The sequence below is a fragment of the Xenia sp. Carnegie-2017 genome, unplaced genomic scaffold (genome assembly GCF_021976095.1).
Source record: "Xenia sp. Carnegie-2017 unplaced genomic scaffold, XeniaSp_v1 HiC_scaffold_19, whole genome shotgun sequence".
In the NCBI taxonomy this organism is placed as follows: domain Eukaryota; kingdom Metazoa; phylum Cnidaria; class Anthozoa; order Malacalcyonacea; family Xeniidae; genus Xenia; species Xenia sp. Carnegie-2017.
Window position 1 is genome coordinate 5,632,713 of NW_025813481.1, and position 23,864 is coordinate 5,656,576.

The 23,864-nt window shown below is 34.7% G+C and overlaps 8 protein-coding genes across 12 annotated transcripts; 6 read left to right on the forward strand and 2 right to left on the reverse strand.

Moving 5' to 3' along the window:
- The first annotated feature begins 307 nt into the window (after positions 1 to 307).
- Positions 308 to 2,399, forward strand: LOC124439065. Of its 2 annotated transcripts, XM_046989277.1 has the most exons (7): positions 308 to 524; positions 837 to 895; positions 1,013 to 1,138; positions 1,231 to 1,340; positions 1,438 to 1,496; positions 1,790 to 1,923; positions 2,009 to 2,399. In XM_046989277.1, exons 2-7 carry the CDS (start codon positions 853 to 855, stop codon positions 2,233 to 2,235), a joined length of 699 nt encoding a protein of 232 aa, XP_046845233.1. In that variant the 5' UTR covers positions 308 to 524; positions 837 to 852; the 3' UTR covers positions 2,236 to 2,399. The 2 variants fall into 2 exon arrangements, with proteins under 2 accessions (XP_046845233.1, XP_046845232.1); XM_046989276.1 differs by lacking the exon at positions 308 to 524 and having other exon boundaries at positions 771 to 895.
- Positions 2,400 to 2,688: 289 nt separating this feature from the next.
- Positions 2,689 to 6,851, forward strand: LOC124439058 (N-acetylated-alpha-linked acidic dipeptidase 2-like). Its single transcript, XM_046989266.1, has 8 exons — positions 2,689 to 3,217; positions 3,960 to 4,173; positions 4,244 to 4,447; positions 4,540 to 4,825; positions 4,994 to 5,275; positions 5,344 to 5,673; positions 5,790 to 6,090; positions 6,172 to 6,851. The coding sequence occupies exons 1-8, from the start codon at positions 2,979 to 2,981 to the stop codon at positions 6,512 to 6,514; spliced, it is 2,199 nt and encodes a 732-aa protein (XP_046845222.1). The 5' UTR covers positions 2,689 to 2,978; the 3' UTR covers positions 6,515 to 6,851.
- On the forward strand, positions 6,802 to 10,909 carry LOC124439060 (calcyphosin-2-like). Its single transcript, XM_046989270.1, has 19 exons — positions 6,802 to 7,167; positions 7,242 to 7,331; positions 7,412 to 7,479; positions 7,542 to 7,587; positions 7,658 to 7,722; positions 7,833 to 8,007; positions 8,088 to 8,138; positions 8,210 to 8,293; positions 8,370 to 8,437; positions 8,523 to 8,621; positions 8,763 to 8,933; positions 9,004 to 9,097; positions 9,189 to 9,307; positions 9,412 to 9,518; positions 9,612 to 9,766; positions 9,897 to 10,016; positions 10,078 to 10,174; positions 10,242 to 10,324; positions 10,413 to 10,909. The coding sequence occupies exons 1-19, from the start codon at positions 6,925 to 6,927 to the stop codon at positions 10,500 to 10,502; spliced, it is 2,025 nt and encodes a 674-aa protein (XP_046845226.1). The 5' UTR covers positions 6,802 to 6,924; the 3' UTR covers positions 10,503 to 10,909.
- On the reverse strand, positions 10,603 to 11,605 carry LOC124439070. The gene has a single exon (XM_046989282.1). The coding sequence runs from the start codon at positions 11,399 to 11,401 to the stop codon at positions 10,907 to 10,909; it is 495 nt and encodes a 164-aa protein (XP_046845238.1). The 5' UTR covers positions 11,402 to 11,605; the 3' UTR covers positions 10,603 to 10,906.
- A 981-nt stretch (positions 11,606 to 12,586) lies between these two features.
- Positions 12,587 to 15,869, forward strand: LOC124439062 (potassium voltage-gated channel subfamily A member 7-like). Its single transcript, XM_046989273.1, has 4 exons — positions 12,587 to 14,014; positions 14,145 to 14,373; positions 14,941 to 15,084; positions 15,163 to 15,869. Exons 1-4 carry the CDS (start codon positions 13,271 to 13,273, stop codon positions 15,552 to 15,554), a joined length of 1,509 nt encoding a protein of 502 aa, XP_046845229.1. The 5' UTR covers positions 12,587 to 13,270; the 3' UTR covers positions 15,555 to 15,869.
- A 608-nt stretch (positions 15,870 to 16,477) lies between these two features.
- Positions 16,478 to 19,751, forward strand: LOC124439073 (potassium voltage-gated channel subfamily A member 1-like). 3 transcript variants are annotated; one of them, XM_046989290.1, is made up of 5 exons: positions 16,478 to 17,108; positions 18,148 to 18,436; positions 18,524 to 18,702; positions 18,942 to 19,085; positions 19,169 to 19,751. In XM_046989290.1, the coding sequence occupies exons 1-5, from the start codon at positions 16,712 to 16,714 to the stop codon at positions 19,444 to 19,446; spliced, it is 1,287 nt and encodes a 428-aa protein (XP_046845246.1). In that variant the 5' UTR covers positions 16,478 to 16,711; the 3' UTR covers positions 19,447 to 19,751. The 3 variants fall into 3 exon arrangements, with proteins under 3 accessions (XP_046845246.1, XP_046845245.1, XP_046845247.1); XM_046989289.1 differs by having other exon boundaries at positions 18,148 to 18,702; XM_046989291.1 differs by lacking the exon at positions 16,478 to 17,108 and adding an exon at positions 17,846 to 18,055 and having other exon boundaries at positions 18,148 to 18,702.
- Positions 19,752 to 22,123: 2,372 nt separating this feature from the next.
- LOC124439043 lies at positions 22,124 to 22,871 on the forward strand. Its single transcript, XM_046989244.1, has 4 exons — positions 22,124 to 22,290; positions 22,377 to 22,427; positions 22,540 to 22,653; positions 22,729 to 22,871. Exons 1-4 carry the CDS (start codon positions 22,237 to 22,239, stop codon positions 22,741 to 22,743), a joined length of 234 nt encoding a protein of 77 aa, XP_046845200.1. The 5' UTR covers positions 22,124 to 22,236; the 3' UTR covers positions 22,744 to 22,871.
- An 85-nt stretch (positions 22,872 to 22,956) lies between these two features.
- On the reverse strand, positions 22,957 to 23,722 carry LOC124439044 (guanine nucleotide-binding protein G(I)/G(S)/G(O) subunit gamma-7-like). Of its 2 annotated transcripts, none has more exons than XR_006946254.1 (2): positions 23,290 to 23,530; positions 22,957 to 23,132 (listed from the first exon to the last, which is right to left on the reverse strand). XR_006946254.1 is itself a non-coding variant. In XM_046989245.1 (2 exons), exons 1-2 carry the CDS (start codon positions 23,647 to 23,649, stop codon positions 23,024 to 23,026), a joined length of 222 nt encoding a protein of 73 aa, XP_046845201.1. In that variant the 5' UTR covers positions 23,650 to 23,722; the 3' UTR covers positions 22,986 to 23,023. The 2 variants fall into 2 exon arrangements, 1 of the variants encoding a protein (XP_046845201.1); XM_046989245.1 differs by lacking the exon at positions 23,290 to 23,530 and adding an exon at positions 23,537 to 23,722 and having other exon boundaries at positions 22,986 to 23,132.
- Positions 23,723 to 23,864: the final 142 nt, after the last annotated feature.

A 23,864-nucleotide genomic window follows, 5' to 3' on the forward strand; every position in this document is an offset into this window, starting at 1 on the left:
CATCAACTGCAAGCAGGTGGCTTTTTAACATGGATCTTTTGTCCCATGTGCACATAACATACAAACAACTTCAACAAATTGATTATGTGGTTTTATATTTTTATTTAAGAAGGAGTTTATTGTACAGAACTGCTTCTCCAACGCAACGTATGTACTGGGGTGGTATGGAAAATTTATTCATCATTTTCAATGACTAGGAAGTCGAAAGATTACCACGAAAAGAAAAAAAACTGCCTCCTCTTGCTATGATTTTTTTTCTGTTATCATTCAACATGTTGCAATGAAATGGATTCAATCGTCGAAGAAAAACTGTAAGCGAAATAAATCACGTGATGACGCAACCTGCCAACATGTTAACCGTTTTTGCTTGTGACCAGAAGTTTAAAAATTCAAAGTAAAGGAATACGATACTGAAAATACACGAGATTCGTAGAGATTTATGTTGGAAGATCAACAACAAAGTGAGACAACACATACCGTACGCGAGTGTGTTATTGTCGTGTTTTAGTCCTGTCTTTAGAAAGGTAAATATGCCGTTTAAACTAGTATGGTTTTTACAAAATTTTTCCACCTAAATAACGTAGAAAGCTAATTTAAAAACTACTCTGACAAAACATGCACGCAATCTCGTTTTTATCGTAGTAGTGCAAATTTATGTACACATTGACAACCTTATATTTTTGATTGATATGTACATAACAAGTAGAACAAAAATGTATAACATAGAGATGACACGTTGATGAAAACAACACCTGCTGACTTACAACCCACCATATTATTAATAACAAAAATGTCGTCTTTGTAAAACGTTTAGCCATAAACCTTCGTTATTTTAGACGTTAAAGAAAAAATATGAAGATAACCACGTTCGTTCTTAGCTTTTGTGCTATAGCAGGTTTGTTCCTGACAGATGGAAAACTAAAGCTAGATATTTCTCCTTAACATGGCAGACGCTAGTAAAATTTAAAAAAAGAATGCATCTTTGAAAACGAAATCATTATGTTGATTTCAGCAATCAGAGCTGGCCCAATCAAAAAATCTGTTATCACAGCTCCAGGTACAACGAAAGCTTTGACAATTCCTGCTACTCTTCCCATGACAAACACTACTCCAGTGATTGCCCCAGCACAACTTGTAGGTAAGTATTAATTTGTCACATTCATAAATCATTTTGAAGTAAATCATTTTTCTGGCTGTCTACATAATTAAATTACAACATATTTTTCATAGCATCAAAGTACAGAGTTTCTTTCAAGTTAGCGGATGTTGAATACACTGATGAATTTTCCATATTTAACACCGCTCCCTTCCAAGAATACGCGGGGAAAATAGAGAATGCTGTAATTACATTGTTTTTTTCTTGTACATCCTCTTTCTCCCTTTCCACACCAAAAATACATTCGTCCTCATAATTAATTCTTTATCGCTCTTTTTCAGCTGATGAATTTATATGCTGATGACAACGCTTATCGAGAAATGAAAGTGCTTGGATTTAGGTAACAAAGAGGTTAACTGCTATAGAGGACTGTGGCAATAGATTTTCCACGAGGGAAACGTAATGCCATAAAGAACATTAGAGCGCAGTTTATTGCAATAATACGAATTGCCATTGTAAAATAGAACAATGTAGTGAAAGAAATTTATTGTATTTTATTATATTTGTAACGTATTGTGACCCATGTGAACAGTGCAGATAATGTAATGAAAAAATATTATATTTTACAATGGCAATTCATATTACAGCTATCGTCCTTTAGAACTCTACCAAAATGAAGCTATATATCTTTAGAAACGAAACAGGAGTAGTTGCAGATGCTTCGTTGCGTTTTGCAAATGAAAGCACAAATCTTGTCAGTCTCGATTCTTTGGTAAAGACCGGTAATTTAAACGGTTTACCAGTTGATCCAACTTCATTAGCAGCAGGTCAGATATTTATCGATCAAAAATTGAATTAAATCTCTAGTTATACAGCATTATATCGTGTTTTTTTGTAAACATTCAATTTCAGAAAAAGATGAACCTAATCCACAAATGGCGATGAATCCTTGCCCTTCGTGCATTTCAGCACCAATGATTAGTACACAGTCATATGGTGCAGCTATGACCGCTGGTCAATGCTCAAGCCAGTGCTCAAGTTCCTGCGCACCTTCCTGTCCACTATCATGTTGCAATGGTGCATCAATAAACCCAGGAATAAGACCAAACACAAACCCACTGACGCGAGTTTCATCGTAGCAACTCACAACAGCGCGGCAAAATTATTGTATAAATATTCAATAAAAAAAACATGACATTATGCCATGAATTATCACAAACAATTTTGATTTGTAGCTTAGTTATTTTAAATTTGTAAAAATGAAATCAAGCATACTTGAACGTGAAAAATTATTGCAAATTTACTCAATTTTATAAAATCATATATTTTGTTAAAATGTCATGAAATTTTAGCAAAGTCTGTAAAACACTAGTAAAATTTAATGAAAAAAGATGGAAAAAGGAAAAAGGAAAGTTGTAAAGTGTGTTACAATCGGTCACAAACAAAGGGCACCAAAATTTGATTGTGCGCCTAATTTGTCTGTGCAGCAGTGCTCCTGTGAATCTAACGACGCCCAAAATTAGTAAGCAGAATTTAATGCTGCACAGAAAGATTTCAGCGAGCAAAAAAATTAATTTGATGACAGTAGATAATGTAATTTAATATAGTTTATACATCGACATCGTTTTCAAGTTATTTCTACATCACAACCTCAGCAGATCTCACATTCACAACGCAGGTGTGACGGTTAACAACTGCTACATTTATCTACGTGTTTGAACAAAGGCGTCGCTAACTGCGTGGACTTAATATAATATTTTGCATACGTCGAGTTCATTTGGTGTGCGTGCTTACGTTACTATCAACCAACTTACGTCCATAAGTATAAAGTTCATAATTTTCGAAGATAACTTATCTATCGAGTGGGTTCAGTGAAAAAATAATGACAATGGCGTCGCTTTCAACAAGACGTATCTTGATAGTCGTGGTTTGCCTTTGCGTTTTATTTGTGTTAGGTTTTGTTATTGGATGGGTATCATCACCATGTGACGACCACTCACCACCAGACTACACAATGAAATACATCGCAAGAAAACGTAAGGAAAATGAGAAAGTCAAAGAAGAATACCATGATCAATTGATGAAAATTCTGAGCGCTAAAGAAATTGGTGAACATTTAAGGTAAAATATTATTGGCCTTGTTCTCCACCGTATATATATTCACAAAGTGAATATAATATCGTTAATTAGCCATTGTCATGTTGTCATCAAGTAAACACAGTTTCTGTTATATTTTTACCTAAGCTTAAAAAATCTCAGTCATTCGCTGACCTTTAATCGCTCGTTCGGTAAAATATCGAACAAAATAAAATATATCCATCGTATGTTACTAATATTATAATGGCTTTCACCTTTCCTTTGTACTCTGTATATATTCTTCATTGATTACCAAAAGATTACCGTGAATTTGGTTCATTCAGACAGAAGGATGAAAAAAACAGCAGCGCATGTGCGCGAACCTATGTTGTAAGGTCATTCATAAACCTTACGAAGATATGTGTAAAAGAGGACAACTTAAATTTAGTTTTAAAAACATCATGGAGCGTTGAACTAACAACTTCTGAGTAGTTACTGACGAAGAATATACGTTAAGAAATGCGTTCGTTTAACCATATCTCAATGTTATCTAATAAGCGGAACTGTCTAATAATATTCTACAAACTTAATATCTCCATATTAGCACATTTTTGAAGTACATGAGCTTTTCTAATCATCAAAAGTTTTTGAATAACATCGCTTTAATGATATGTTAAATATAATGCTTGAGCAGTCATATATATGATTATGTGAAAAATAATAAACGTGATGTTTAGAGCATGGAGCCTTTTTAATAGATTATTTTGAAAAAGAATATCACTTTTAGATATTGCTCCAAACGACCTCACGTGGGTGGAACAACGCGTTCTAAAGTTCTCGCCGATAACATAGCAACAAAATGGAAAAGTTACAAATTCGATAAAGTTGAACAACCCATGTACAACATATTTTTACCTTATGTGCAACCAAACGTTTCCAATGCTGTACGAGTTATTGATGCCATGGGTAAGGTGACGTTTGAATTCTCGGGACGAGAGAAGGTGCGAAATGCATTATTCTGTAATTTATTAAAATAAGTAATAAATGTCGAATTAAGCACGAATATTTCAGTTGGCTGATCCCAGTGAAAACGACACGACAATGATAGGACCGTTGTTGGGCTTTGCAAAACAAGGATCAGCGGAAGGAAAACTGCTTTACGTGAATTATGGAAGGAAAGAAGATTTTGACGAGTTGAAAAACGAGCTTAACATCTCCGATTGTAGTGGCTTCATAGTAATCATGCGATTTGGTAAAATATTCCGCGGCGCTAAGGTAACGCCTCATGCGATCGCGATGATAGACAAGTAAATGTCATATAAGAGTCACTTGTAATTTCTAAGCAAGAAAGATTTCTTACTTCATAGGTAAAGCATGCTCAAGATTGCGGAGCCAATGGAGCCATCTTGTACAATGATCCAGCTGATTATGCAAAGGAAGGTACAGACAAAGTCTATCCGAAATATATATGGCTTCCAGAAACAGGAGTACAACGAGGAAGTATTTATCAAGGACGTGGCGATCCACTTACTCCAGGTCTACCGTCTATTGATGGAGTCATCAGAATACCTCAAGATAAAGCCAAGCTTCCCAAAATTCCTGCTGTTCCTATGCCATATGGTGATGCTGTTCACATAATGAAACTTATGCAAGGTAAGACAAGTTAATGTAGAAGATTTGCACTCGGTGACTTTCGTTAAATAATTCATAAAATGATATTTCCAGATACAATTATAGCTCATTAGAGTCAATTTTATTGCAAAAAAAATGATCAATCCATTCTGTAAATGATCTTATGATCTTATATATGCATTTATTTAGGCAGAGAAGTACCGGACAGTTGGAAAGGAAAGCTTAATATTATTTATAAATTGGGAGACGGTGGTTTAAATAACAAGAAAGTCAAGATTACAGTAAATGTTCCAAATAAACGCCAAGATGCATATGATGTAATAGGAACAATCTATGGTAAAGAGGAACCAGATAGATGGGTGATGATAGGTAATCATCGGGATGCATGGGGATTTGGAGCTGTAGATGCCTGTAGTGGTACATCTGTCATGATGGAAATATCACGTGGATTAGGAGAACTAATGAAAAAAGGTAGGGATAAAACATTTTCTTTCCCTTATGACGTCATTATGTGAAAATTTTAATTTATTCATATTTAGGTTGGCGTCCAAGACGAACAATCAAATTTTGCAGTTGGGGAGCTGAAGAATCTGGTTTGATAGGATCAACAGAATGGGTGGAAGAAAATGAAAGAGCCTTAGCAACAAAGGGAATAACATATATCAATGTTGATATTGCAGTTTATAGCAACGAGACATTCCAACTTGCAGGATCACCACTACTAAAGTCTCCAATAAAAGCCAATGTGAAAGAAGTAGATGATCCAAACGGGAATAAAGTATATGACCAAATGGTTAAGCACAATAAGAAATTCTTTTATTGGAATCTTGGCTCTGGTTCAGATTATGCAAGTTTTTATCAATTTGTTGGTAAGAATAGATAAAATCAATTATTGGTTTTCTGTCATTGCAAGCTTATTCAGAGAAAATCAATGATTGGTTAGTCATCAGAACTCTCAAGTTTATTCTGAGAAAAATTTTTGTAGGTGTCCCTTCCTTGGATATGTCATATGGCGGAAACGTCTTCTATCCAGTTTATCATACCGTTCACGATACTTATAAATGGCTTCAGGGTCTTATTGATCCATTCTTCCAGTTTCATCTTACAACAGCGAAAGTTGCAAGCAAAATACTTCTGTCGATAGCTGATAGTTTGGTTTTACCATGCAACGTAACAGACTATGGGAAATCACTTGTTACTTCTTTGGAAACACTTAAAAAAAATCATCAACAAGAACTGACAAAGAAAGGCATCAGTTTATCATATATAGAGAGAGCGATTAAAGAGTAAGGCACAATATTTACAGAGAAGCAAAATAACAAAAAATTTAATGTTTCCTCTTAAAATTAAAGGTTTCTTCTTCACAGATTTCAAGATGAAACAAGAAAATTTCAAAATGAAAAGTTAAATGCCTTGGAAGAAAAAGATGACATCAAAATACGCGAACTCAACGATCGAATGATAAATGTGGAGAAATCGTTCATATATGCTCAAGGACTTCCAAACCGACCTAACACAAAACATGTTGTATTTGCTCCTTCCATATACAATTCCTATGGCTCGACCAGCTTTCCTGGCATTTCTGATCTTATGGAGAATCAAAACAAAACAAGAGAAGATTGGCTTCAGATTGAAGAACAAATATCAGTTGTTTTCAAATCCATTAAAAGTGCCACATATACTTTACAGGCAGACAAAAAACAGCAATGAAAACTTAAGAATGAACTATAGACAAGAATATCTTGAAAGTTTCACGAATAATTTTTTCTTGATTTTACCGAATGTAAAATGTTGTAATAGAACACTCCAGTAGCTTATAGAGTCCTGCGTAACCGGAAACGAACTTGCAAATTTAAAAATGACAACAAATATGGCGTTCTTTGATGAACGCAAAAGCATAAACAATGTTCGACCTCTATTTAAATTTCATTCATCAATATTTTTCAACAGAAAGTGATTATGAACGATACAAGTTTATCTGATTGACTGGCTGTCAAATTTTCTGTTATCAGTTGAAAACGCAATAAAGAAATTTGACAGTGTTTTATCGTTGCTTGGTTACTTGTTTTCTTTTCTTAACTTAGTGGCTGGTGTTTTTGCTGTTGATAAAGTTATCTAAAATGGCGTTCATTGATCTTTCCGTAAAAGGGAAAGCCAGTCCAAGACATGAGCGTCCATTTAGCGGGAAACGAGTTAGTTATGCGTACAAGAATACAAATACCAAATCCAATATATTTGGAATCGATGACAACGAAGCAATGCCAAAAAGAGAGATTTCAAAATCTGCCTTGAATGCAAAATCCAGTGAGAAATCACTGTCTCCAGATGTTGAAAGTTATTCAAAAGCAATTACTACACAATCTGTAAGCGTTAAATTACTGAGAATCGTCTCTATAAATGGAGGCCCGTCTAAATTTATGATTGTAATCACTCGTAGGTTGGCGCTTGTATACCCCAACAATCCCAGTTGCATTCAACAAAAAAGCGTGTTGGAAAAACGGAAGAAAGAAAGGCTGAATCCAATGTGGTTTGTTTAATAGTACTGCTTGGTAATCGTCAAAGTACTTTCAAATGTTGCTTCAAGTTTTTTTTGCTTTACCGTTTAAGTCTGAAGCGAATGGAACACATCACGTTGACAATATTTTGAGAACCAGATCAAGAAAAGCACCACAAGGGTATAAATAAATACATGTTGGCATCATTTACATCTTTTAATGCATTTAAACATCATTTCTAGTGTACCCAGGTTACAGTTAGGAGCTTTAGCTGATAAAGATGACAAGGTAACTATCTTAAGTCCTTTGATTTTCTTTGTTTGTCTTCTTTCTTTGGCAATTCATTTTATTCTCTTAGTTGCAAAATCCTCGCGAAAATTGCACACCTAATTTGAAGACACCTGACTCACAAACAAGCATTAGGTATACCTGATTCTGATTTAAGTCGCGTTCATTGATTTTCATCTGAAATTGCTTCATAATATACCAGAAATTTACAAACAGGAAAACTCTTCCATTTCCTTTTTCTAAAGCTGGGGAACTCCAATAAACAACCGATGCCACAACAATGATAAAGACACAACTAGTTTTCAAGTCTGTTCAGATAATGCAATGGATAGACTTCTTTCATCGCAACGTCGAAAGCCAAATAGCATACCTGACTTAGATCTTCAGCTTTCCCACAGTGGAAATGAACAATTTAAGAAGGTCTTTGACTGTAATTTGCATTCTGTTGTTCTAGTATTCATGCTAAATTTATTACATTCAAATTCTGCAAACGATTGTAGGCTTTGCGAGAGCGAAATCAACGTGAAAAAGATCAGTTGATTTCACGGAAGGTACTCCCCCTTTTCTCTCGATGAAGAAGCACCAGTTCTTCAGTGAAATATACGACAAAATTTATTTTCAGGAGGATAAATTACAAAGTGTAGAGTCTTGGTCAGTTCAGCCTCAAAAAAATTGCGAAATGCGAAACAAAGTTGCTGACGAGAAGGTGACATTGTGGTGAATCACATCAGTTACCTGCTGAACAATAATAAAATTCATCCTCAGTTTTCTTCATTTCAAAGGCAAAACTTCGAGCGACTCGTAAGAATGAGTTAATTGATGAAGCTCTGCTTGATGACGAACTATCGAGGTTGCATAAACGTTTGATGATAACTTGATATACTGCATAAGGAAAGTCTTACGCTAACATTGATGTTCCAAATTTTCACGTTAAGAGAGACAACAGTTGGTGGACACGTCACCACATCTACGTCATCATTTCAAAATGATCACGTGGGACCACGAGAAAGACGTCACCAAGCTTTATTCAACAGGTAAATTATTTACTGTGTACATTCATACCATATGAAATTACCAAAGACACTTGTATTTTGTTGATATTACTTGGATGCTCAACTCCTAACTTTCTCGTTGTTTTTGTGACAACGTTTTTTTGATTTTTTTTATACACGAAGGAATCCGACTGCGACGACTACTGTAACACAAAGTCTGCTCAACCAACGCCTGCGATTTTCAGCGCGAGTTCTCAGTAAGGATGGACATCATGCCCATCGTGAATTAAATGGATTTTATTTTCCATCGGATGGAACGTTAACCGTCTATGAATTCAGGCAATTTGGAAGCAGGTATGACAGTTCATGTTCTGGGAAGTGCATTATTTATTGAAAGCCGTTGATATTCCTGAATGTTTCGTAGATACTCCGCTATTCCTTTCATTCAACACGGGAAGTACCATCATGTTAAAGGAAAGACGAAAGATCAACTTTACACGTATCAAGATATTTTTGTTGTAAGTATTTCAAGCTAAAATGTGTATGTCGTTATTCCGACTGCAACGAAACATTAGAATGTAATTGGATTTCATCGTTTTTGAATCACAGGGAAATGACTTGGTATTTGAAACTTCGAAGCATTCATCTTTACCTGACAGTCTCAAACACAAGCATCTTATAACTCTACGTATAACTGACGTTGACATCAAAGCAAAGCAAGAATTGATGTGAGTTTTGAAGGGAAAAAAACATTTGAAATTTCAATTAGGTTTTTCCATTCTTTCCTTTGCGTGTTCTATTTTTGTATCTTGTTTTAAAATATCACTTTCAGTTTCAAAGAGCGACATTCACCAATAGGAGAAATATCTGATGAACTTTTGCAAAGAAACATGACTGAAGATGAAAGGGAAAAAAGAGATATCATTTCAAACGTTAAAGGTAGTATTTTCATATTTGTTGGACTTGAACAACGTGTCTTCCATTTCTGATCGAATCATTGACTAGTTTTGCCTTTTATTTTACTCCATGAAGCGACTGTTCGTAAACAGTTAAAAAAACGTGGAGTAAAGACATTGACAGGACTGGGGAGATATTTTCAAACGCTTGATACAACGGGTGATGGAAGAATTGATAAACACGAATTTAAAGAAGCGTTAAAGAAATTTAATATTCAAATTCCCCCAGAGGTTTGTAACGTAGGAAGAAAAGAATTCTTGCACTCTGTTCGTGGAACAATATGAAAAGCAATGTGTAGTTAGAACATTTTTTGCAATGTTGAACGAAATTTAACTCATTTTATGCCATATCTTAATAAAGAAATTCGATGAAATATGGCAAATTGTCGATGAAAACCACGATGGAGCTTTGGATTACGGTGAATTTATGCGAAACTTTATTGATGAAATGAGCGAAGGACGAAAGACGCTTGTTCTTAAGGTTGGTTGGTTGTCTGTAATCATCAAGGAAGCAAACAAATACGCCATATATTACTTTGAAGGTTTTCAGAAAGATGGATGCAAACAAACACGGTGTCGTACCGTTGACCAACATGGTCAAATTCTTCAATGCAAGACATCATCCATGCGTTATCTCAGGTAAATACTTTCTCTTACACATGTTGTTTTCATATCTCTTGATTTCCTTTCTTGTCGTTTGATTTAGGTGAAGTGAGTGAGGATGAAGTTCGTGAACAGCTGTTGGATGCTTTTGAACATTGCAAGAAAAAGAGTGAAGTGCCATATTCAGTAAGTGCTAATATTGTTTATGACATTATCAACATTTAACCTAGATAGACATTCTGTTAATTGTCGCTGATAACATTATTTATTGCAGGATTTTGAAGATTACTTTGAAGGACTTAGCCTAACCATTGACGATGACGATGAATTCACGATGATTATGAGAAGTTGTTGGGCAATTTGACAATTAATTGTATTAGAATACGATGTTGATGTATATGTTGCAATTTAACTATATTAACTGTCCCTAAATCTGATGTGAGATTTAAGTTGTAAGAGTGTAATTGTAAGGACTTTAGCATTCTTTAATAAAGCTGTAGAAAAAACCGGATGTTTTTACTTAAAATATGCTAGATATTTAAATAGTAAAATTAAATAGTAAAATTATGTACAAATAAGTTATATAATCGTTCAGTTATATTTTCTTAAACGTGAATGATGTTATAAACAGACATTTCACAAAAGTTTCAAGCAGAAACGTTGTCATGTTTACAGTCGGTGAGCAATCGTGATTGTTCGTTGCCATCATTTCCATAACGTAAATAAAAGATGTTAGACATTATGTGAAAATACATTCGTTTGAAAATCTTACTCCCCTGTTTCATTTGGTCCAGAATACTCCATCAATGGTCTTGCTTGTTCCCTCTTGCTTGCTCGTTTAGTAGCAGAGCCCATAAACAACGATTTCCCTTTATGTTCTATCACTAACGTCGCTTGATCTTCCGGAGTTTGTCTTTCAAATCGAAAATTCACTGTCGATCCATTTAATTTGGATAAAGCTAACACTGCTTCCCAGTATCTCACACATTTTAAACGGTTAATACCGAGATCGCTTTCAGGTAGACCGAGATTTGGTGCGTTTGCGTCTATCCATAAATTTATTTTTTCTTCGCCATGTTCTTGGTCAGTTTCTGGGTCCAATTCTAAAGTATTACCGAAAACGTTTACAAGGTGTAAACTATCTTCGCTTTCCTCAATATGTCGAGAATATTTGGAATGAGCAACGTTCTGCTTCAGGCAGCACAATCCTGTTTGCAAAGTCGTAACAGACATTGACGGAGGCTTACAGCAATTTTGGCCCATATTTAGTCGTTCATTCTAAGACGACCTTTGTGCGTTTACAACTGTGATAGTTAAATAATTCAAACCAAGTTGTACAACTGTCGACAATAAAAAAAAATGGCCAATTTTTAAGAAACTTAAAAGTCGCTATGTTATACAAGCCTTGGTATAAAGATCAAATTACCTGTTACGACAACCCGCGAGCGACTACTATTATCACAATTGTAAACACAAAACATGTGACGTGGGTATTATTAACGAATTCTTTTACATCCGGTATTTCATATCGGTAATTAACCATAATTTACTTTTTTTGTCCAATAGCAATGTGGCAGAAGAATGCAAATGTACCAAAGCTTTCGAATTTCAATATAATCACTGTTGAAATAAAAGAAGTTTAATGAATACACAATAAGTATTAATTTACGACAACGATATCTTTGCAGTATGGAAACAACCATCGATATACTAGAACCTAGAATATCTATGGAGAAAATCGAACCTCTGTAGAGTTGTTCAACTGCAGCTTGTTTGTGCATGTTTCTACCAGCTTTTATTTCAAGCATAACAAAAAGAGCACTACATTTTTTTTTCAATTGACATAAATTGTGTCAATTTGTAATCCAGTAATTTATTTATTCGTACAACATCCGCTGGAAGAACATTCAAACAGTGTACATGGAGTATTTGCAGTTGTCGGCGGTAATCACTTTTAATGAAGTCATTCCGGGAGTAAATTAAGTATAAGTGGCATTCAATAAAGAAAACAATTCGCAAACTGCGCAAGGCTTGCTTACTTGCCTCGTAAGGTTTGCCAAGGTCGATAACAAAGTCAAATATACTTGTGATATACAAATTTAAAAGCGCTTTATAAATAATATTTTGCCTTCTTGATTGACAATTATAAATGCAATAGCAGAGTATAAATTAACTTTCTTTTTCAACGTGACATACTGAGCACAAGCTTATTGAAGTTTGGATATAGCAGTGCTCAATTATGTCACAAATAAAAATACAATATACATTGTATTTCAAAAATGTACATAACCTTTGCAAGAAACAAGATGGTAAAACAGTGATGAAGTTATCCCACAGCAGGATTTCCATTCACCACAACACACTCTGATAAAAAGATTTCGCAGGAAAGGCAAGAATATTATCATAACAAAGCGGATTGTTGCAAGTGTTAAAAACTTTGCATTCCATTCAATTTTGTTCCCCCAGTAAGATTAACTGAATGATTTGCAAAGAAATTTCTCAGCTGGGACTAAGGGAAGGAAAAATCAATTGTGATGTAAATATAGCGTAATAGCAAGATATTTTGGACAATTGCGGTGAACACACGAGCACAAAATAACATAAAAGTGTCGGTTTCTTTGTTTGTAAGCTACAAGAGATCACGTAAGGAACGTGTCTGTTGCTTTAATCCGTGATAAATTGTATTCTTTTCTAATAATCAAGAAACAGGTTTCTGGTAGCAAACTGTCGACGTATCAACCCTTGTCGTTAATTAGAAAACTTTGGAAAAGATATGAGTTCTTGAATCAGTTGACGATTTCAAAACGATTGATGACCTGAGACAACTACAGACAGCTTCGTTTATGTGAAGCATCAAAGAACAAGAAGGCGAAGCGAAGGGCTTACTTCAGTTCACGAGGCATTTCAGTGAAGATATATCGATAGTTGAATGAAACTTTCTGACAACTTTTTATGCGATCTCTTGAGTCACAACGCAAACGTTTCCATCAAGGACATGTTCAGTAACTAAGGTTAACATTTTCATTTCTTTATTCAAAACAGAGACTTGAAAAGACCGTAGCCAGAGGTGCCATTCAATTGTATGACCAATGTGTTACTGAAACTTGAGAGAATAGTTGCAAAAGCATTGAAATGCAATACTGGAATGATGCAAAATGTCGTCATGGTAGACCCACAAGTTTTTCAACGGATTTAGAAGGGATGGATGAAGTGAACAGCAAACAGCGTAAAGAGGAAAAAGCAATTAGAAACAATTCAAGTCAAAACTCCAATATGAATCAACGCGAGAGAATTGTTGTAAATATTTGCGGTGCAAAATACGAAATCCTTGAAAGCACGATTCAACGGTATCCAAAGACTTTGTTGGCAGATCATGAAAAACGCTTGGAGTATTGGGACGAGGAAAGAAGAGAGTATTTCTTCGATAGAAATCGATTGTGTTTTGAATCCGTTTTGACTTATTACCAAAGTGGAGGACTCATATTACGTCCGCCTCATATTCCAGATGTTCTGTTTATTCGAGAGCTGGAGTTTTATGAGCTAGGCGATAAAGTTGTTAACACAGTAAAAAGCGAGTTAATTTTACCGGAAGAAAAAAGAGATTTTCCAAAGAATAAACTGCAAGCTCAAATTTGGAGTCTGTTTGAGTATCCAGACACAGGAAACATTGCACGACTTATAGCCTTATTTAGTTGTACCATCGTTCTGCTATCTATCGTTCTCTTTTGCATTGAAACACTACCAGCATTTCACGACAAGGATTCGAAACACGATGAAACATTTTATTATATTGAAGCTATATGCATTGCGTGGTTCTGTTTGGAGTACATAATAAGGTTCTTCTCGTCGCCCAATAAATATCAATTTTTCACCCAAGTAGGTGATAACTTAGTCATTGTAATTGATGTTATCATATGTTACCATAAATTAACACCTGGTATCATGACATCATCACTATAATCATGATCCAAACAATATTGTCTAATATTTTGCATATCAATTTTAGGTGCTAAACATCATCGATTTAGTCGCTATTTTACCATTTTTCATATCATTCGGGCTAAATGGACACAATAACAATGTTTCTTCAATGGCACTACTGCGGGCTGTAAGACTTGTGCGAGTATTTCGTATTTTCAAGCTGTCACGTTATTCAACTGGCCTTCAGATTTTGGGTATGACATTGCGCGCAAGCATGGGCGAACTGGGTCTGCTCGTTTTTTTTCTCACAGTTGGTATGTTTTATTGTTACTTCACTCGCATGTGTATTAAAGATGTACAACGTTGTGTTGAGAAATAAACAATTATTGGATGAGGTTGAGCATGATATCAAGAATCATTCAGAAGGAGGTCGATGTTATCTGCCGAGGCGAAGCTGGGGCAGATAACAAAATAATCTTGATATCATGCGAAAGCCGAATTCAATAATTGTTTTATTATTCACTTCAACTAACTGAAATATAATTGAAACATATGGATGTACGACATTTTTAAAATCTTCAGTAATTCGTTCTTGTCAGACGGTTCATTCAAGTTCTTCCTTTTTTTTGTTCAAAAGCTTTTGCATACATTTTTTAGAAACATCGCTATCATTTTAATTTTTTTCAAAACCGTCTTTTAATGGCGTCAATAATTGTTGAAACTATTATTTGTAAATATGACGTCTCATAATTACAGATATCGAGATTTACTTGCAGGTAGCTGACCAATCAAAACCGACATTGTTTACATAAAGAATAATAAAAATTAATAATATACACCACTACTACTAATACTACAACTATATGACTTACGGTTTTCAGGTGTTATTTTGTTCTCCAGTGCTGTGTATTATGCTGAAATGGACCACAAGAACAGCTTATTCAAAAGTATACCTCATTCCTTTTGGTGGGCTATTGTCACCATGACAACAGTGGGATACGGTGACATGTATCCCAAAACATTCGGTGAGCTGAAATATAAACACAATTAATGTCTGGCAGCAATTTACTTAAAGTAGTAACGTCTAGTTTCTATAATTATAGGTGGCAAAATCGTTGGATGCCTCTGCGCATGCACAGGAATTCTAGCTATCGCACTTCCGGTACCAGTCATAGTATCAAATTTTGAATATTTCTATAGTAAGGCACAGCGTAGAGAAGAAGGAAATACAGATGAGATCAATCAGAAATTTGAGAAACAAAATCGTCTGAAGAATTTTCTTGCAGTTCTTAACCGTAGAAGACCAAATAATAGATCCAACGAAGAAACGTGTTTCGATATGGGCCCTTTTCCTATGCATACAGAGAGTCCACACAATTGTAACGATAGCCACGCGTTAAATCCCCACAACGATGATGAAGAGGACAAAGATCAAGAAAAACAAGAAATGAAATTGTGGAAGTACGATGGAACATTGCGGGCATCAAATGTATGAAAATAAATATAAAAATATTTCAGCTGATTTCTGAAAGTCTGAGAACAAGAAAACTGTACAGAAATTGACGTCACTTGAATATGTAAATGAAATAAAGGCACAACTAGAAGATGTATATGTCCAACACTTGCAAGCGTGTCATAAAGTAAAAGAACATAAACACAGTAAAGAAAGAATTGTTAGTTTTAAATGAAAAATATAATACTCTGATGTGCTCTAATGGAACATTATCAAGCATTTATATGAAAATTAACAATGCGAAAATCCATGTACATATTTATGAGAGGACGTCGAAAAACAAGTAAAATTGAAAAATTTTCGGTATATTTTTCATATGAACCTACGAAAACTATTTCCAATTTTGCATTCATGCATCTTTTCCACTCGTAGCTAGCATATGATGAATTGAATAACTTTACAATGCATTTCATTGCTAAACTGTTTGCCTCACCACAAAATTAGAACGCCTTTTTGTGTATTGAAGAATTTTCACATTTTAAATATTACATGACTAACGCAGAAATGGCTGATTGTCAACCTATTTTAAATTTTTAGTCGTAACTTTACAGGTTCAAATGTTTGCTAAATTATACCGATGTTATATTTTCCTAAATACGCCTGTCGTTAGATCATTAAAGTGATGTTAGGATAGTAGATATGATTTTCATTAAAACGAATAAGATAATGAAAGGAACTGCTCTTTAGTTGAGACAATCAGCCACAAAAGTAATGTTGATATATGCAATAAAGAATGAAATTGCTGCAAAAAGACAGATTACTACAGCTTCACAGTTCAAAATAAAAAATATTTGCATTTCACAAAAACACAACGTGTGATATATTATTAATAAGCGTAATTATCTCTGCATAATTAAAGTTCACTTACAAAACAGCTAACTTGTTCATAATTCATAATCAGAAGGTAAAGCAGGCAAAGTAATGGTGGTCTCGGAGAAAACTAAAACGAATGAAAAACTATAAAAAAATTATGCTCAAGCTATCATGAGATGAATTACAAGCACATTCGACCAGTGTAAAATAAAAATGCAACTTAATTATACAAAAAATATTACGTGGACAAGATAGAATGTTATAATAAGGATGGTTCAAAATACGTAAACACGAAGACAAAAGAGCAAGTTCAAGAACATATTGAAATGTCTTTTGCAAACACTCGGCTCAATTCACCAAGACGTACACGTTTCTTGTCTCCAGAACGAGCAAGGTCCTTTCCATCCGAACAATCGACACAACTCGAATTAAAAAGCAACCGACAAAAATTTAATATATGCGGCGAGAAATATGACATACAGGAGGCAACCTTACGGCGATTTCCCAATACGCTGCTTGGTGATAAAACGAGACGTGAAAAATACTGGGATGAGATAAACAAAGAATATTACTTGGATAGGAACAGAGCATGTTTTGAATCCGTATTAACATATTATCAGAGTAACGGTATCCTTGTTAAACCCCATAATGTTCCCGATATCCTCTTTGTGAAAGAAATACAATTCTACGATCTTGGAGACGATGTTTTACAGCGAGATAAAGGTTATAATTTATACTACCCTTCAAATATCATGTCGATGTGGTTAACACATCGTTTTTCATTAAACATGAGTGGAGATATGTGAGCAAAAAGACAACATGAAAATCTCCATATACATTCACATTATTAAGGGTGTATGGAAATAAAAATGAACAGTTAGAAAGGCGTCGCAAAAGTTATCAGCACACAAGGCATGCCGATAAAATCTTTGATGGAATAGTTGTTTGGACTTCAAATGGATTATCTGACAATAAAATTTTTCCAAATAATAACCATTTTATGAGTGAGGATTGTGTTACCAAGAAGCACTTTTGAAATAGCTTGCACACGAAAATGGTGCAGCTAAAAGGCAATTGGAACACATAGGGATAAAATGTGACACATGTTATTTAAACTAAAACTTGGCGAAAGCGTGCACAAAAGCTGGGCATGCATATCGCAGATCATTTTGTATTCTATCTTTTTAATTGCCATTCTCTTGAAACATTCATCAATTATTAATATTTGGATTAGTTTAGGCTCAAATTTAGGCACAGTTGATGACGATTATAACAAGATGGCATTTTAAAACTAAAAATTAAAAATAATCCGAAATTTGAAAGCTAGCATTCACGTACACATCAGTCAAAACTTTCTCAGCTTGAAAAACAGGTGTCCTATTTTCTCCCTGCGTGCTCCAATTGCTTTTTGGCTGCGTCATTTCAAAAGTGTTTCTTGGTAACACAATTAAAAATTGTTATTTGAGAAAATTTTACTGTCTGGATGAACCATTGCAAGTTCAACTATTTCTACAAAAGATTTTTTCAAATCTTGCGCGCTGATGATTTAAGCGACGTTTGCCAAACTGTTCGGGGGCTTTTTTTATACACCCAGCACAATAATATTCGGCGGTTTTTGTCAGTAATCGATGGTTTTCGTTATTTGATAGATGCAAGTCTTTCTTCGTTAGGTTGAAAATGTTGTTTTTGGATGAAGCCCAATAACTTTCCCATGGCTGTTTTTAGTTTTGACATTTGACGAAAATACATATATTATTCACAGGTGCAGATGAGAAGTACAATTCAATCACGGAAAAATCTAATGAAAATATGGAAACATCGACAACTTTTAAGAGCAAGGTTTGGAATTTGTTCGAACATCCCGAGACTTCAACGGCAGCTCGGATCATCGCCTGGTTAAGCTGTGCTGTAGTTCTTGTCTCGGTTGTTTTGTTTTGCATTGAAACGTTGCCACAATATAACAAGGACAACGACAGCGATAAACACAAGTCACCGCTCTTCATCTTGGAAACATCATGCATTGCATGGTTCACAATAGAATATTTGGCGAGGTTGATAAGCTCACCAAATAAATACAAATTCGCCAAGGATATTCTGAATTTTATCGATTTAATAGCCATTCTTCCATTTTTCATTAGTATTGCATTGATTAAGAGCAATGATGTGTCGTCAGTGGGAGTTTTGAGAGCAGTTCGACTTGTCCGGGTTTTTCGAGTATTCAAGTTTTCACGACATTCGAACGGTTTAAGAATTCTTGGATTGACGTTGAAAGCAAGTGTACAAGAGCTAGGATTACTTGTGTTCTTTCTCTCCATTGGTGAGTGTCTCCTTACATTATAAACGTTCTCATCATGTTTGCAAACATTTTTCATCAAGAGTTTTCACTTGCCCCGGTTAAACAGCAGAATTCATTTGATGACAGACAATATCAATGAGTTTCATGCGCGTGCTTAAAATGCACTACAAGTCTTTTTTGTACTGTCTAAGATTTATTTATCCCAATCATCAATATGAAACACTGATCTTTAAACACGTTTTTGCAATCTCTTTTTACAGGAGTGTTATTGTTTGCAAGTGCTATATATTATGCTGAAATGAAAACAGAAAACAGTGAATTCAAAAGTATACCACATTCATTTTGGTGGGCCATTGTAACCATGACAACACTGGGATATGGAGACATGTATCCTACAACACTAAGTAAGACGAGTTGCAATGTACACATATGTCAATTTTTCTACATTCTATACGTGTTGTTCTAAGTGTTATTCTTTTCCTGTCAGTTGGTAAACTCATTGGAGGCGTCTGCGCATGCACAGGAATTTTGGCAATAGCTTTACCGGTGCCTGTCATCGTGGCGAACTTTGAACGCTTCTACAGTGAATCTCAAGAAGCAGCAGCAGCAGGTTCCAAGGACAGCCAGCAGAAAGCAGCAAAGTATCAATCACTAAAGAAGTTCTTTGATCGACTACGACATCGTGATAGAGCCAAGCAAAGAGAAAACGAGGATGATAACTACTATAGTATGGCAGGAGGAATCAATGAAGAAATTCACATATGACTTCAGAGGGTAACAACTACCGCCAATAATTGCCAAAGAAAGGACATTCTCGTTGCAAAACTGATACTTCGTGTTATGCAAAATATATGTCTTTAAGCCGATAATCTGGTAAACAATCTTCATTAAAGTACATGAAACAAAGTTTTAGGGTGAGAGGACGTCAAAGACTTCTCAGTGCAAACCTTATAGCCAATGAAATTAATATATTTAATAAGATACATGAAAAAATTCTGAATTCTGATTGGTTTAAGAGCAGTGCAAACCTTATAGCCATTGAAATTAATATATTAAATGATAGTCGTTAACAAGTTGTTCTCAGGACTCGATATTGCCGACATTACAATGGAAACTTCTTACAGTTGTACATGTTACAATCTCAAGGAATTTTCATTTCATACATGACAACCTTTTTAAAAAGCTTAAACATCGGCTCAATGAGAACTTAGTTCGCCATTTTTTGCACATTTATGCAAAAGGTGCTGTGACACATTTAATCGATTGCTAAAAACCAATAGCTTTATATCAAGAAATGATTTTCTACGCAAAACAACAGAACAAACTTAATGCCATCACAGTTTCCATGTCAATTGACGTGTTTTGTGTGATAAGAGGATTTGGAAACGTTCAAGATTTGGGGGTGTTCCATATTCGCCATGACATAACGCAAGAAACTTTGAATAGCAATAAAATTGTTTCACGTTACTTATTTTCAATCGGTTTTTCTGCTTTTTCGAGCAAACATCACAAAAATCTTGCCAAATCCTTTTGTTGTGTTTCATTACATACAAATGACTTGCGCATTTCCGTCATTTCGTAAATGTTCGAACAATTAAAGCCCGTTCAATAATTTGAAAATTTGGTACACTTAACATAAACGTTGAAATGAGAAGCTAAATTTGTGGGTGTACTTCCTTTAAGGTACACCCACACTACAAAAATTGTGAGTGTTTGGACACCCAGACACCAATGGCTTTCCAAGCACCTGGATAAGACTACCAAAAATGATTAATGAGAATCTCTAATCGATAGCCGGCAATCTTCATGATTGGAAGCATGCTTCAAAAATGAATAAATTGTTCGTGATCATCGATATTATCATTGAAGACAAAATTACTTTACTACCAACATTATCATTGTAAGCCAATTTAAACTTTTTTGACTTTTCAGGCCATTTTGCATGCGTTGCAAAATGTTTTTAATTTATGAGGCTACTTCAAATGTAAGGGATAATGTCCCAACAATGTCTGCAAAGTAACACAAAACAAAGACAGGCCTGCCTCTCAGACACTATAAGAACTGCTTTTCTAAATATGTAAATGTAGGGTGCATGTCGGTGATATTTTTATGAAACATACAAACATAAAACACCAATAGTCTTACTTTGTCTTTTAAGCAATTCACTTTACTAAATCATGTTAAACAAAGTTCAAAGCCACAGGAGAACACTTAAAATTCCAGCATGCAAATTACAATCCAAAACTTGACAAATCAAAGTAATGTTGTTAATGAAGTTCGAAAAACAACATTGTGGCATACAAGAAAATTTCAAGTATTTTAGCAAGTACATGCAATCTTGTCTTTTTACAAATAGTAAAGATGTATAGAATTTAGTAAACACAGGCTGTTTGAGCTTTTGCTCTATTAAAATCTATTTGTTTTTGATTGTATTTGAGCCATTGATAAAGTTATCAATGAACATGGCAATATTGCAGACCTTATGAAGGCATATTTTGCACATCAAGGGTAACTAAGAAACATTACAAATCTTATATTTAAAAAATTCAAAACACTTGGAAAACAATCCAATAGCCAAAATTTTGGCTTTGAAATACTTTTCAGAAATTTCCAACCAACAGTTTTGTTGAATTAGTGTTTTTCTCTTTGAGAAGTGTATTTGTTCACACAATAAACTGTTGCTCTTTTCTTATATACAATACTTATGTATTATACTTAAGAAATAAAGTTGTGATGGCAAAGGAGGGAGAGTTAAGGCAATTGCCTTTCCAATAGCATTCAAGACCATAATATTTTTTGTGCACTTGTAACAAGGACAATAGCTGGATGAAAAGATACAAATATTTCTATCACATGATGTATTGAACTCACCTAAGAGAACTTTCCGTCACAAGAAGTAAGAACCATCAATAAATGATCATGTTATTTCATTTTAAAATGTTGTTTGCAATGGCCAGCCTCCAGGCTACATGTGTCCAATGACAATGAAGCCAATACTATTTTTCCCACTTGTCAAGACAACAGACTTCAAAAAAAAATTTGTGATGGGTCAAAGTACTGAAACATGCATTGAATAACAATAACTCACGAGCAAACAGCGACTATTGGTAGATTGTGTGAACAATATACCTCCATATTTGCTGTAGTTTTGTCCTTTCTACTGATTAGTTTTGCTGAGTACTTTTACAAGTGTGTCTGTAAAATGCAAAACCATGATGAAACGGATATTTCTGTGCTTAGTTTTATCAACTTATATTCTTGAAGAGCACATATGGCTATCTACTGTAAATGCAGTTTCCAACTGGGCTCCAAGCACTCCAAACGATGAAAAACTTTGTAAATTTGAGCTTTCCCGCCTTTTTCACGATGAACGATGTTGTACGTAGTTGCACGTACGAAAACGGGAGATCCCGAAAGAAAAGTGATGTATTTTGGTTGATCCAATTTTAATGAAAACAAACAAAACGAAACGAAGCCATTTGAAAATTCTTGTGGCCAAATATGAATGTAGTTTAAAAATAAAATTGACAGTAATAAGTTATCTTAGACGAAAAAATGGGAAATTGTTGTTTCTATGGAGAAGACTCGCAAACGTCAGACCCAGATCCAGTAAGATGTCAACAAACATTACGTATTTTGTGGAATCATTTCACACATAATTTAAATTGTAACTAAAACGTTCCTCGTAACACTAGGAAGAAAAAAGACGGCGACAAGAAGAAGCTGCAGTTAAGAGACAAAAAGAAGTTTGTTTACATGTCATTGGTTAAAAACTGTCGTCGTCAATAAATGTGTTTTATTTCATGAGTGATGAGGACACGCCAAAGAAATTGCTCAAATAATACACCTCTTTCATAGATGGAAGGACGTGGTTTGAAAGATCCAGATGCGGTAAAAAGAAAGAGACAACGACAAGAGATCGCAGAGAAAAAGGCATTCAATGATAATCAAAGTGGAGGTGGCGGACTTAAGGTTGGTGGCATCTATATATTTTTATGTTAGGCCTGTCTCTCATCTTCTCAATATATCATACAAATATCGTTTTAGTGGACTGTAGGATGAACTGCTTTTGAAGATACTGTTGTTCCTACAAGCCTCACACAGATGTAGAAATACGATGGATAATTGACCATGATGCTATAACTAAAGTAATTTATCACATATACAATAATAAAAATCAATCCATTTCATTTCATGCATTACATTGCAAGTATTTCATATTTATAAATGCTTGAACAAGTTTATTGTTGGTAAAAATAGCTTTGAATATGATTGTAAAATGATTATCCAATATCCATGATTTACGTGTATGTAATCGTATCATTTAAGTTAACTTTCACCATTACAAAACAGCACAAGGTTTATCCTGATGAGTGAACGGGTTGTCACTTGAGGGAATTTTGTTCAACAACGGATCACTATCTTGGTACTGTTGACAGAATCTAATAATGCTGCAAAGGATTTAAAAAGGAGATTTCTTTAAACTCTTCGTTGATATTGGTTTATTATTAGAGGATGCAAAACAAATAATCGGTTACTTAGATCGAGACTTGCCTAGCGGAGCAAAGGTTTACATAAATGATGACAAAAAATAAAGAAAAAGATCACCTATAGAATTTGAAATATCTCACACAGGAAAAGGCATTTGTCACTGTTTTTCTGTTTGTCCCCCTTCGTGTTCGTCCTCAATCAATGACAAATTAGAGCGCAAATATCATGAACGTTTCTAATATTATTCAATTGCAACAAATTCAACGATGATTTTCTCGAACACGCCGCACAATTTGACATTCTAACAAATCATTCGAAACGCAAAACAAACAAACCAAGCCGTTCAGAAATATTTATACTCAACTCTTCGACGCTTTTAGACACCTTCATTCGTTCAATTCGTACTTCTCTTCTCAATTGTTCGAGATCTTTTTTTAAAGTCTCATAATCATTCTGTTTTGTCTGGAACATTTTCATCAAAACAAAGTAGTCTTTGTAAAGGATGGGCGTTTGATAAATATTCTATGACAACTCGACAACATTGATTGAGGTTCTATGGGAACAAGGGGCCTGGACCCGATTGTCAAAAACATGGCGGGTAATTGAATGCGACAGTAGAGATCAAAAATTGTACAAAATAAAAACAATAAAACGCGTGCGGTGATTGGTCTATACCCATGCTTGCATTAGCC

Excerpts from the sequence above, each read along its gene's own strand:
- LOC124439065 (XM_046989277.1), top strand. The coding sequence starts at position 853 with ATGAAGATAACCACGTTCGTTCTTAGCTTTTGTGCTATAGCAG. Across the intron at positions 896-1,012 it reads TAGCTTTTGTGCTATAGCAG|CAATCAGAGCTGGCCCAATC; the intron begins GTTTGTTCCTGA and ends TGTTGATTTCAG. Across the intron at positions 1,924-2,008 it reads TCCAACTTCATTAGCAGCAG|AAAAAGATGAACCTAATCCA; the intron begins GTCAGATATTTA and ends ATTCAATTTCAG.
- LOC124439058 (XM_046989266.1), top strand. The coding sequence starts at position 2,979 with ATGACAATGGCGTCGCTTTCAACAAGACGTATCTTGATAGTCGTGGTT. Across the intron at positions 4,174-4,243 it reads AATTCTCGGGACGAGAGAAG|TTGGCTGATCCCAGTGAAAA; the intron begins GTGCGAAATGCA and ends CGAATATTTCAG. Across the intron at positions 4,826-4,993 it reads CATAATGAAACTTATGCAAG|GCAGAGAAGTACCGGACAGT; the intron begins GTAAGACAAGTT and ends GCATTTATTTAG.
- LOC124439060 (XM_046989270.1), top strand. The coding sequence starts at position 6,925 with ATGGCGTTCATTGATCTTTCCGTAAAAGGGAAAGCCAGTCCAAGACAT. Across the intron at positions 7,480-7,541 it reads TCAAGAAAAGCACCACAAGG|TGTACCCAGGTTACAGTTAG; the intron begins GTATAAATAAAT and ends CATCATTTCTAG. Across the intron at positions 7,723-7,832 it reads GACTCACAAACAAGCATTAG|CTGGGGAACTCCAATAAACA; the intron begins GTATACCTGATT and ends CTTTTTCTAAAG.
- LOC124439070 (XM_046989282.1), bottom strand. The coding sequence starts at position 11,401 with ATGGGCCAAAATTGCTGTAAGCCTCCGTCAATGTCTGTTACGACTTTG.
- LOC124439062 (XM_046989273.1), top strand. The coding sequence starts at position 13,271 with ATGCAATACTGGAATGATGCAAAATGTCGTCATGGTAGACCCACAAGT. Across the intron at positions 14,015-14,144 it reads AATATCAATTTTTCACCCAA|GTGCTAAACATCATCGATTT; the intron begins GTAGGTGATAAC and ends TATCAATTTTAG. Across the intron at positions 15,085-15,162 it reads CATGTATCCCAAAACATTCG|GTGGCAAAATCGTTGGATGC; the intron begins GTGAGCTGAAAT and ends CTATAATTATAG.
- LOC124439073 (XM_046989289.1), top strand. The coding sequence starts at position 16,712 with ATGTCTTTTGCAAACACTCGGCTCAATTCACCAAGACGTACACGTTTC. Across the intron at positions 17,109-18,147 it reads TGTTTTACAGCGAGATAAAG|GTGCAGATGAGAAGTACAAT; the intron begins GTTATAATTTAT and ends TATTATTCACAG. Across the intron at positions 19,086-19,168 it reads CATGTATCCTACAACACTAA|TTGGTAAACTCATTGGAGGC; the intron begins GTAAGACGAGTT and ends TTTTCCTGTCAG.
- LOC124439043 (XM_046989244.1), top strand. The coding sequence starts at position 22,237 with ATGGGAAATTGTTGTTTCTATGGAGAAGACTCGCAAACGTCAGACCCA. Across the intron at positions 22,291-22,376 it reads AAACGTCAGACCCAGATCCA|GAAGAAAAAAGACGGCGACA; the intron begins GTAAGATGTCAA and ends TCGTAACACTAG. Across the intron at positions 22,428-22,539 it reads CAGTTAAGAGACAAAAAGAA|ATGGAAGGACGTGGTTTGAA; the intron begins GTTTGTTTACAT and ends CCTCTTTCATAG.
- LOC124439044 (XM_046989245.1), bottom strand. The coding sequence starts at position 23,649 with ATGAAAATGTTCCAGACAAAACAGAATGATTATGAGACTTTAAAAAAA. Across the intron at positions 23,133-23,536 it reads GTGTCTAAAAGCGTCGAAGA|CATTATTAGATTCTGTCAAC; the intron begins GTTGAGTATAAA and ends AATCCTTTGCAG.